The 12671-nt window shown below is 42.6% G+C and overlaps 2 protein-coding genes across 2 annotated transcripts in view; both read left to right on the forward strand.

Moving 5' to 3' along the window:
* Positions 1 to 12671, forward strand: part of MRPL51 (mitochondrial ribosomal protein L51) — a 377933-nt gene that overhangs the window by 148271 nt on the left and 216991 nt on the right. The gene's annotated exons all lie outside the window — the stretch shown is intronic.
* On the forward strand, positions 4200 to 5117 carry LOC134490158 (olfactory receptor 2A5-like). Its single transcript, XM_063293048.1, has one exon. It carries the CDS (start codon positions 4200 to 4202, stop codon positions 5115 to 5117), a length of 918 nt encoding a protein of 305 aa, XP_063149118.1.

Raw genomic sequence — 12671 nt, forward strand, 5'->3', positions numbered from 1 at the left:
GAGGAAAATAAAAAATGGGTCCCTAACTGGGGAAAGAAGAGTACACATTTCTTTTTAGTCTCTTATCAGAGTTCTGTGATGATTCCACTATTATATTACAGGATGAACCCTCAGTAAACATCGTAGGGGTTAGCATTTGTAACAGGTTTTAAACAGTACTATTATAAGATTTAATAAAATTTGTATAAGCAGCTCAAAGATCTAGGCATTGTAAAGAGTTAGATAATTGAAATGGGCTTGTTCCAGACTGAGTCATATTTTAAGATCAACTGGTCAAAATAATGTTCCTTGAATCCATTTTAATGTAGTGAATCTTAATCAAACTTACTAGACAACTTGCCAAGTCTTCAGAAGAGTCATGTAATGGGATTGCCCAGTTAGGAAAGAGACGGCAAATCTTGATAGTAAATGCATTTCCATGTATCCTGAGTGTATGCCATATACTCCATGTATGGCATGAATGCATGCCATGAATGCAGGCAGGGCTGCAACTAGGGTCTGTGTCACCCAGGGCAAACATGGATTCTGCACCTTTTGGTGCCCCCCAGCACTCATTTTGGTGCCCCCCCAGTGCTCATTTTGGTGCCCCCCCAGTGCGGCGCCTGGGGCACATGCCCCGGTTGCCCCCCCCCCCCAGTTGCGGCCCTGAATGCAGGCAACAGCACATTGGTTGAAAGATAATCTCTAGATTAGATATCCCAGCTTGCATAGAATAGCATGAGAATGCTTGGGGGTACAACTGGACTTTGGTTGAGCCTATGGCATATTGGACAAAGTGTGCCAAAACTGACTGGTACTGTCCTTAGTATTAGCGAGGAATACTGAATGCTTCCTAAGGCAGTTAACCTTCCATATTATACTAGGGAAGCATTATATGAAAGTCATAAATGTCCACTGCTATGATAGGGGTAGAGATCAATATATATGAGCCTACCTGGTAACAACCACAGCATATGGAAGATTGTGACTTTGAATGTAAGAGAAGTAAATGGTAAAAAATGAAATGAAATGAAATAAAAACAAAAATGTTGCATGCCTGTGAAGTTTAGAAAAAACAATTGAAGGACATAATACATCTGATTGAAGGTGATCAGATCTTGTTGAATGGAGTTGATAAATATATGCACGGAGGTGAAATTGTAGGTTTAATTATGATTAAATGGACAAAAATGTCAGCAAATATGGAGTTATCTGAATTAGAGACAGATGCATGTTATGCTGTAGTGAAAGAGAATAATGAAAGAGATAGGAATGAATTTGGGGGAAATTGTTCAATATTATGAATGAACAAAATTCTGAGTAGAAAAATATTCTATTAGGTTACATGAATGGGTAGGTGGGAATGAAATGGGAGAATAAAAAAAAACAATTGGGTGATTCAGAGACCCATGAATGAATAAGAATGGTGACAATTTGGTAGCTGGTCAGAAAAATAATCTGTTTTCAATGTGTAATTTAAATTTAAGTCTATTCACACAAACACATGCTACAGGGATGAATAAAAAAGCATGATTTATTTGATTGTTTATGAAAGAAGATTGAGAAAATTAGTGACAGATACTGTACAGTGATGACAGATTCTGAATATGGGACAGACTGTTATTTGTCAGTTTCAGGAGTGAGATTTAGGAAAAATGAAGGAAAAAGAACAAGAACAAGAACAAAGTGAAAGAAGGAAGTGAAAGGAACATGGGCTCTTGGAACAGAGTGGAAAGAATTATGTTCCAGCCTTCCAGAGTGCCACAGAAGTGCATGAAGCTGATCAGAATTAAGAAATTTCTCAGTAGAAAAAATGCTTGGTAGAACAAGATGAAAAAAGCCTTTTATTGTATCACTAAACAACTAGCTCATAAAGAGGAAGGAACATTCAGTAACTGTGACTCAGGATTGTAAATCTGAGGTAGCTGCATCTTTCCAACATTGAATAGTGACCTTCTTTGCTATCTGTGGCATGATGAAATGATGAAAGAAAATTTGAACAAAATGTTGCTTACAACAGTTACTAATCAGCAAAAAGAAGTTATTAATCATCCTGTAACTAAAGATGAAACTAAAGGAGTCTGAAATTGAATGAGTCTGATGCAAAGAGGTTTCAGAAACATGGGTCTATTTCTTTTTAACAAAATAGCCAAAATGTATCTGTGCCATGAATTTAAAGTGCGAGTTGTACATGTTATTTATGTGATATACTGACATACTGGTACTGACGTACAGGTCTAACATTTTATTCCATAGTGAAGAACCTTTGATTTAAGAATGCAGAATAAGAATGCTTCAACCTGTTGTTTTAGCTTAGCCTGCAAGAAGTAGCCAGCATTTGTATATAGGAAAATAACTGCTACTTGCCTCTTGTCCTCCCCTGTCTTGCACATGAATGCTAAATTTTCTATCTGCCTGCGCTCAGTTACAAGCAGACAGGAGGGAAAATTGATGAAGCACTGTATAGCCAGTGGGCACCCTAGAGGAATGTTTAAAGCCATCATTTTCCTTCTTTCCCCAAAAAACAGTAATTGGGCTCTTGTTCTCTCATGGAGTCCACACAAAGAATCAATGTAGGCAAAGTATTACAATTCTCATATTGATTTATTCTGCAATCACTATTTTCCTCTGCACAGCCTTTTCTTGACATTCTCAAAAGCAGATGGCAGGCAATTTGCAGAACAAAAAATGTCTGTAATGAAAAGTAAACTTATTGGCCACAGTGGCTCAGTGGTTAAGATGCTGAGGCAGAGGACCATTAAAGTTGGCAGCTTGGCAGTTCGAAACCCAAGAGCGCGAGCCGCATGACAGAGTGAGCTCCCATCAACTTGTCCCAGCTCCTGCTAATCTAGCAGTTCGAAAGCATGCAAATGCAAATAGATGAATAAGTACCACTTCAGTGGGAAAAATAACAGGGACATGAAAGGAGCCCCCTCGGGCATCCCCCGAGCAACGGTGACGTCACCAGCAAATCCTTTCAACACAGAAGCGCCTTGGTAGGTGCTTCTGACACACACACACATACACAACCCCTCATGTCTGGGCCAGAAAATTTGGTTCTCTGTACTGAAATGCCCAGAAATGTTTAAGCTGTTACAATTCCCTCCAAATTTAACCAATCACCATATGTATGTATGCATTTTAGTAAATTCCCTTTATTCCTAGAGAAGAGCCAACCTCTCATGTGCTAAGTTTCATGGCCCTTTGCTGCACTGCTTTCATTTTATGAGACAGACATAAAGTTCTTTTTTTAAAAATAAACTTTATTAGATTTTCAAGATGAAAAGATAAAAGTAATGATTAAGATAGAAAATAGAAAAGAAGAACAGAGTAAAAAGGAAAAGAAAGAACAAAGTCAGAAGTGGATAAAAAGAAAAAGAAATACAGAAAAAGAATGACCACCGACTTTCTTTGCAACAGATATAAGTATACAAACAAACACATTTTTATTATGGTCAAAGACCAGCATATGATACAAGTATAAATTCATATTAAACTCTTACTCTAAGTTTATAATATAACTTCCATTATTTCTATTATCCATTATTATTTCTAATCATTAAATCCATATATATAATTTCATTTTTTTCTGTTTCATGCGAAAAGTCCAAAAGGGGCTTCCAAGTAGCATTAAAATTACTCAATGACTTTAATCAAAGCTGTCAGTTTCACCATCTCAGCCAATGCCATCAACTTCACCATCCGTTCTTCCACTGTGTCGTGTCAAATCTTTCCACCTTTGTGCATATAAAAACCTCAGACATAAAATTATGATGAAATGAAAGGGGCTGGGTTATGTTTGCATTGAATATGCTCCTCCCACATCCTATTAATATCTTTATTTTATTTCATTTTAACAATTTGTTTCTAGTTCTTTTCCTTGCCTTTGCTTTGGGTAACTGACATTTCTGCTGATCATGAAGAAATGTTTGGTTTTCTGTTTGTTTATTAGTCATCCATGTAAAATGGACCAACAACCCTGCAGGAAAAAAAGGGGGTTACCTTTTGGTAAATAGCAAAGAAAAAAGGAAATGTATGTAGATCAAGAACATTTGGTAATTGTATTTAATCCTAAATTTTATGGGACTCATGACCTTTCATATATTAAGTCCATTTCTCTTTTTTACAGCGATGGAAGTGACTGATATTCACTATTTTGGATATACTGTAGATGACAGAATTTCCCTCTTGTGCACATAAAATGGGACTGGGAAGCTATAATGGCAAATCAAACATATGTGGCTGAATTCCTTCTGCTTGGCCTTTCTAGAAGCTTGAAGATCCGTCTTTTATTGCTTGGACTTTTCTCTGTAGTCTACGCTCTCACCCTGGTGGGCAACACAATCATCCTGATGCTCATCTGGCTGGATGCCCGACTCCACACGCCCATGTATTTCTTCCTGAGCCAACTTGCCTGTGTGGATATCTGCTATACTTCCAGCACAATCCCCCAGATGCTGGCCAACCTTCAAAGCCCAAGACGAGCCATCTCAGTGGTTGGCTGTGCCATGCAGATGTATATCTTTCTGGTCTTGGCCACAGCAGAGTGCTTTTTCCTTGCAGTGATGGCATATGATAGATATGTGGCAATATGCCATCCATTGCATTACACAGTCCTCATGAACAGAAGAATGTGCACCATTACGGCCATGACATGCTGGACTAGCGGCCTTGTCCTGCCAGTGGTCCATACTGTTCTCACTTGGCAGTTGCCATTCTGTGGCCCTAACTTGATAGATCACTTCTTTTGTGAAATGCCAGCTTTGCTGAAGCTGGCATGTGCTGATACCAGAATTATTAAAAAGGTTACTTCGGTGGGGTGCATTTTCACCTTGCTTATTCCCATCTCCTTTATCATGACAACTTACATCCGCATCCTAGCAACCATCTTGAAAATCCAATCTGCACAAGGGCAGCACAAAGCTTTCTCCACATGTGGTTCCCATATGACAGCTGTGGTGCTTTTCTACGGCAGTGCCATATTTATGTACATGAGACCAGAGTCCAGCCACTCTCCAGGCCAGGACAAAATGATTTCCCTGTTTTATAGCATTGTCATTCCTTTGTGCAATCCCATTATTTACAGTTTGAAAAATAAGGATATGAAAAGAGCTTTGGCTAAAATTCTACAGTTGTGAGTGCCAAATAAACAAATAAGATGCCTTGTAGTGGTCTATAAACCCTGGGCTGTTTCTTCTTTTGGGCAACAGGTCTTTATGGTTTCAGGCAGGATCCCCGTGTGGGGGAGATGGGCAGTAATAAAACTATGATAAATAAATAAAAATAAATAAAATCTTTCTGCTATCTTTGCTTGATGCTCTTTTTAATTATTTATATTACTGGTGATAAGGAATCTGGAATCTTCTGGGAAGTATTCTATTCTGATTTATGATCCTCCTCTTTCTAGGATTAAATGAGAACCTACTTTAAAATTTTGAAATGAAAACTTTAGTCAACTTTTGTTACATTCATTGAATAAATGATTGCAGTGAAAAATCCTAGTGCAGTAGCAACAGGAGCTGACCTGTACAGTTCTTAGTTTAAGAAATTGGAGATATGCTCAGATAACTATTGTTGTTTATGCATTCAGTCACTTCTGACTCTTCGTGACTTCATGGACCAGCCCACGCCAGAGCTCCCTGTCGGTCGTCAACACCCCCAGCTCCCCCAGGGACGAGTCCGTCACCTCTAGAATATCATCCATCCACCTTGCCCTTGGTCAGCCCCTCTTCCTTTTGCCTTCCACTCTCCCTAGCATCAGCATCTCCTCCAGGGTGTCCTGTCTTCTCATTATGTGGCCAAAGTACTTCAGTTTTGCCTTTAATATTGTTCCCTCAGGTGAGCAGTCTGGCTTTATTTCCTGGAGGATGGACTGGTTTGATCTTCTTGCAGTCCAAGGCACTCTCAGAATTTTCCTCCAACACCACAGTTCAAACGCATCTATCTTCCTTCTCTCAGCCTTCCTTATGGTCCAGCTCTCGCAGCCATACGTTACTACGGGGAACACCATTGCTTTAACTATGCGGACCTTTGTTGTCAGTGTGATGTCTCTGCTCTTAACTATTTTATCAAGATTGGTCATTGCTCTCCTCCCAAGAATTAAACGTCTTCTGATTTCCTGGCTGCAGTCAGCATCTGCAGTAATCTTTGTGCCTAGAAATACAAAGTCTGTCACTGCTTCTACATTTTCTCCCTCTATTTGCCAGTTATCAATCAAGCTGGTTGCCATAATCTTGGTTTTTTTGAGGTTTAGCTGCAAGCCAGCTTTTGCACTTTCTTCTTTCACCTTCATCATGAGGCTCCTCAGTTCCTCTTTGCTTTCAGCCATCAAAGTAGTATCATCTGCATATCTGAGATGGTTAATGTTTCTTCCAGCGATTTTAACTCCAGCCTTGGATTCCTCAAGCCCAGCATGTCGCATGATGTGTTCTGCGTACAAGTTGAATAGGTAGTCTGAGAGTATACAACCCTGCCGTACTCCTTTCCCAATCTTAAACCAGTCCGTTGTTCCATGGTCTGTTCTTACTGTTGCTACTTGGTCATTATACAGATTCTTCAGGAGGCAGACAAGATGACTTGGTATCCCCATACCGCTAAGAATTTGCCACAGTTTGTTATGGTCCACACAGTCAAAGGCTTTAGAATAGTCAATAAAACAGAAATAGATGTTTTTCCTGAAACTCCCTGGCTTTTTCCATTATCCATCGGATATTGGCAATTTGGTCACTAGTTCCTCTGCCTTTTCTAAACCCAGCTTGTACATCTGGCAATTCTCGCTCCATGAATTGCTGAAGTCTACCTTGCAGGATCTTACTGGCATGTGAAATGAGTGCCACTGTTCAATAGTTTGAACATTCTTTAGTATTTCCCCTTTTTGGTATGGGGATATAAGTTGATTTTTTCCAGTCTGATGGCCATTCTTGTGTTTTCCAAATTTGCTGGCATATAGCATATTGAGCTAACAATTATTCGTCAGTGACAGAACTCATACAAAAATTTAGGTAGACATAGAGGGGGACTGTATTTCAGGAGTATGATAAGCAAAAACAGCTTCACTTGCTGCAATTTTATTGCTTTCAGTATCACCATCACGTCTCCTAAATGAACTGATGTTTTTAACTGAAGCCAGAGTCTTTTCAGCATCCTTATGTTTCTGGCTACATAGATGTTGGTTGATGTCACTTCTACCTCCATGAGCAATGGAAAAATGGATATTACAATGTTGGCATACCACTTTTGTTCCATCACTGCACAGTTTGTCCAGTTTAATAAATTTGAATTCCTTCTGGAGATTGCCATTAAAACTGCAGGTTTGCCTCTTTGTCTTTGGCATTGCAAAGGTAGACTTCAAGCTATAAAAAAATATGAGTCCAGTCCACACTAGGTACAAGGCAGGCACTAGGACTGGCATGGAAGCCGGCAGGTTCAGGCACGGAGCTCCAGCCTGGTAGCTCTTGGAGGCAGCGGCAGTGATCGGAGGCAGCACAGGCAGGCAGGCTTGGGTGGCAGGCTGGTTCACCAGGGCAGGACTGGAAGCGGCATTGGGCAGAGAAGGCACAGGAAGGCAGGCTTGTCTGGTGGTCTGGCTGTGCAAGGCTGGGAAGGTCTTCCCGGTTCTGGATTTGACTGGATCCTAAGAGGCGAGCTCTGGAAGCTGAGCCTGAAGAACGGTTGTCCCCGACAACCCATTCCTCTTCTTTCCATCCTTTTATTCTTTTTTCCTTGCGCTGTCTGGAGATAGCAGCCAATGGGCTTGCTTTCTTTTTGGCGCTCTTCGCAACTATCAAGCTGAGCTTTGTTGCAACTGTTCTGCCCTTGCTGCAGAGCTCAGCACTTTTCCGGCCGTTGCTGCAAAGCTCAGACTGCATTCTAGCAATAATGGCTCCAATGTTTTTAAAAAAACGGGACAAAATTGACATTTATATTAAAATGACAGGACAGTCAGGAAATGTTAAAAAACGGGACTGTCCCATTCAAAACAGTATGTATGGTCAGCTTATTTATAATTATAACCTAAAGGAGCTTTAGTTATAGAAAACATATTATAGAGCTAGGCACAGCCTAGGACCAAACTCACTGTATGCTATCAGGAGGACAGCATGTGCTCTGGACATGTGAGCCTGGGAAGAAAGGTAGAAGAAAGAGACCAGGATTAGTAAACTCCTTTAGAGCAGGCAGAGTGATAGACCAAGAAGGGAAGGGACACAGCTTAAATCCTTGACACTCTCTCTCTCTTCATGCCACTGCCCTCTTGTGGTCAGTAGAAAGTGGGTTCATACCTTCAACAGTCAGACCACCCGTTTTCAACAATTATGGTGAGGGAAAGCATTGTGGGCCACAAAAAGGGGGATGGGGGGGTTGCAGGCAGCCTTGAGGTTGCAGTTTGCCCATCCTTGCTGGAAACCCCTTGCTGAAACGATAAAGTGTGTACTTGACCAATTTGTTCATATAGTTCAATATATTAAAAACATAAACTTAGGAAAATGCATTATGTTGAGGCAGCTTAGTAGTAAGTGACGGTCAACAGCTTCTTGATCAACAACAGATTCTTGATTTAATTAATCAGCATTCCTGAAGACATTCTATGCTCTAGTGTTTCAAGAAGTGTGGGATACAGAACTCATGTATGCAAAGCATATGTCTACAAATCAATTATGGTGAATCCCCTTCTAATATCGATGCTTCTCACAGCCTGCCAAAGAGTTGTCAGAAGCTCAGTCATGCTGGGCAGGGAAGGGGATGGATCCAGAATCTAGGATTCCGTTACTTGGGCAGGGAGTTGAAGAAAGGGATGGTGCTGCTGATCAAGTCAGGTTTTGGTAAATTTATTTATTTTATTTTCTATCCCGCCTTTATTATTTTTATAAATAACTCAAGGTGGTGAACATACCTAATATGCCTTCTTCCTCCTATTTTCCCCACAACAGCAACCCTGTGAGGTGAGCTGGGCTGAGAGAGAGCAACTGGCCCAAGGTCACCCAGCCGGCTCTCATGCTTAAGGCGGGACTAGAACTCACGGACTCCTGGTTTCTAGCCTGTTGCCTTAACCACTAGACCAAACTGAAGGACTGCAGAAGTGGAAAATCTAAGGGGAAATTTGATTTTTAAAAATTCAATAACCTTCTCCTCCATCATGTTGCACTCTATGGCAGCAAGAAGTCATGCATGTCATCAGAGAGGACCGGTGTGATCTATACAAGACCCCACTCAAGCACCACTATGCTTACCACCAGGTCCACCCCTGAACCCTTAGGCTTCACTGCTGCATCTTAGGACATGTTACTCTCTTGCCCTTTAATTTGGCATAATCATATCTTGACAACATCTGCCTGGCCACACTGATGCCCTCCTTCTCCCAATTCCCTAACTGAAATAAGCTCCAGTTCTAATGAAGAAATCAATATTGAAGTAGGGAAAGGAGGAAAAAACAGAAACAGAAAAGGAGGGGGGGGCAGTGCTTTAGCATCATATTCACTGTGTGTAAATCCAGCCGGTGGCAGTATAACACAGTGCAAACTTTACATAAAGTACATAAGGTAACCTGGTGTCATGGTGTTTTTAGAAATTACTCAGAAAACACAAGGTGTTCACTTTCTATTGTAAAAGTGAAACAACAGGCAACATACTGAACTCGTTCCTCAAAGACAGATCCTCCAGACTGTAAATGCTACCACTTGTCAACTAGATCCATGCCCCTCCTGGCTGGTGAAGGCAGCTCGGGAGGGGACGTGTGGTTGGGTCCAAATGGTGGTAAATACTTCCTTGAGAGAGGGGGTATTCCCGGCAGCCTTCAAAGAGGCACTGGTGTGCCCCCTTGTAAGGATTGCCTACCCTAATAGACTCAGACTCACAAGCAGGAACTTAATGATATCTGATTTATTAAAGAATAGTATGCAAATACAGAGAAAGCTGAGAAGGAGCAAAAGCGTGCCAAATACAAACTAAAACCCCTCGGCTCAAACATAATCCCTCCCCTCGCCCTGCCGTTGCAAACTCCCCCCCCCTCCAGGTGCTGGTAACCATTTCTGCTGTTGTCCTGGGAAAGGAACCTTGAACACACGAGATAACCCAAACACATTCCAATCCAGCTGCTAACATATAACAATCCCACGAGATGGAATCCTCCTCCCCTCCCAGACGAAACACGCATCAGCCAAATGACATGCGAAACGTTACGATGTAACGGTAACATTGGAACGGTGAACATGACATACCGCCCCCCCCCCAAAAAAAACACTAAGGAGCAGGTTTCAGAGGATAAGCTCGATGAACGTGTCTAACTAAAACAGGAGAGTGAACATCACGGGCAGACACCCACTCAGGGTGGGGAAAGTGTTTCCACCAAATGAGGTACTGCAGGGTGCCACGAAGTCTGCGAGAATCAAGGACCTCCTTCACCTCAAACTGTTGCTGTCCATCAATCATGATCAGAGCAGGAGGTGGGGGTTGCCAGGCTTGAGCAAACTGCAATGATCGGAGTGGTTGACAGGCTTGAGCAAACTGCAATGAAAAACAGGATGTAAACGTTTCAGATTGTGTGGCAAATCCAGTTTAAACGTGACCGGGTTCACAACTCCCACAATGGGAAAAGGACCAACAAACTTAGGAGCCAACTTCTTTGAGGGCTGAGGGGACTTAATGAACTTGGTGGAAAGGTAGACCTTATCACCAACTTTAAAAGCAGGTTGAAGGGCTCGTCGCTTATCAGCATGCAGTTTATAGGCAGATTGGGCATCAGCCAACGCCTGCTGAATCACTGGCCACGAATCTGCCAGTTGAGCAGCCCAATCAGACGCAGAGCAGGGCTGCCCATGGGGTTGAGGCAACTCAGGAATGGGGACAAAATCCCATCCAAAAACAATATGGAAAGGGGTGTGTCCTGTGCTCTGATGGACAGCATTGTTATAAGCCACCTCAGCAAAAGGTAGCAGATCAAACCAATTATCCTGCTGATAGTTGACAAATGCCCTCAAAAATTGCTCCAGGGTCGAATTAAGAACCTCCATAGATCTGTCAATCTCCGGATGCAACGCAGTGGACAATGCCTGCTTGGTGCCCACCAGCTTCAAAAATGCCTTCCAAAATTGGGAAGTGAATGGTGTCCTGTGGTCCGTGACCAAGCGGGAGGGGCTACCGTGAATCCAGTAGATTTGGATTAGAAAAAGGCGGGCCAATTGCTGAGCAGACGGAATAGAAGCACATGGAATGAAATGGGCTTGCTTGGAAAAGTAGTCCTTTACCACCCAAATCACAGTCTTTCTCTGACTAGGAGGCAAATCCACAATGAAGTTCATAGAAACCTCCTCCCAAGGATGGGAGGGGCTGGCCACTGGCTGAAGCAGCCCTTGCAGTTTACCCCCCTTCCGTTTTGACATGGCACAGACAGGACAGGAAGCAACATAACTTTTTACATAATGTCTCAATGTGGGCCACCAAAATTGGCGGTGTACCAGATGCAAGGTTTTGACAAACCCAAAATGACCAGCCACTTTATCATCATGAGACCTAATCAAAATTTCCCTTCGCAGACTGTCAGGGACATAGAGGCCGTTTTGCTTCCAAGCTAAGCCTCTGTCAAATGTAACATTGTCTCTATTTGCTTGCAACCAAGTATCAGATTTCACCTCTAGCAGAAACTGTTGTTGCAATTGCAAGGGAACTGGCGTCCTTCCCCCAGCCGGTGAAACTGAAGCTGGGGGCAGCTGCGCACGAGTTTGACTGCGTGTGACAGCTTGAAAACCGAAATGGCGTTCTGTCCACAGTGTACCCACAACGTCAGGTGCCTGCACCAAATCCTGGGGCAGGCGGGAAAGCTCATCAGCCCGGAAGTTTTTCTTGCCCGGAATGAATTTCAACTTAAAGTCACAGTAACTGACAAATTGAGCCCAGTGGATCTGCTTAGGACTGAGCTTACGGGGCGTGCTGAGCGCTTCCAAATTTTTATGGTCAGTCCAAACTTCAAAAGGACATTTAGCCCCCTCTAATAGGTGGTGCCATGCCTCCAAAGCAGCCTTGACTGCAAAAGCTTCTTTCTCCCAAACATGCCACCGCCTTTCCATCTTGGAAAATTTCCAGGACAGATACGCACACGGTTCAGGTGGTTGTCAGCATCCGCTTGCAGCAAGAGTGCTCCAATTGAGAAATTGGAAGCATCCACTTGAACCACAAAGGGTTTAGTGGGATCAGGGTGTTGAAGAATGGGTTCAGCAGTGAACAGTCTTCTGAGTTTGTTGAAAGCCAACTGGCAGTCAGGTGTCCAATTGAGCAATGCCCCCGGGTTCTTTACCTTGCGTGTGTCCCCCAACCCCTTCGTACGTAACAAGTCAGTGAGAGGCAACGCAATTTCTGCGAACCCCTGGATGAATTGGTGGTAATAGTTGGAGAACCCAAGAAAACTTTGGAGCTGCCTGCGTGTGCGTGGGCGCTCCCACCCCAAAATAGCTTGAATCTTCGCAGGATCCATCTCAATGCCCTTGTCAGAGATCCTGTACCCCAGGTAGTCAAGCTGAGTCTGATGAAATTCACACTTAGAAAGCTTAGCATAGAGCTCAGCCTTTCTCAGTTTGCTAAGCACCTGTTTCACCAAGCGCTCATGTTCCTCTTCCATTTCAGTATGAATCAGAACATCATCCAAATAGACCAGTACACCCTTGAACAAATGTTCATGTAACACTTCATTGATCAATTGCATG

The sequence above is a fragment of the Candoia aspera genome, chromosome 2 (assembly GCF_035149785.1).
Source record: "Candoia aspera isolate rCanAsp1 chromosome 2, rCanAsp1.hap2, whole genome shotgun sequence".
In the NCBI taxonomy this organism is placed as follows: Eukaryota; Metazoa; Chordata; class Lepidosauria; order Squamata; family Boidae; genus Candoia; species Candoia aspera.

Excerpts from the sequence above, each read along its gene's own strand:
- LOC134490158 (XM_063293048.1), top strand. The coding sequence starts at position 4,200 with ATGGCAAATCAAACATATGTGGCTGAATTCCTTCTGCTTGGCCTTTCT.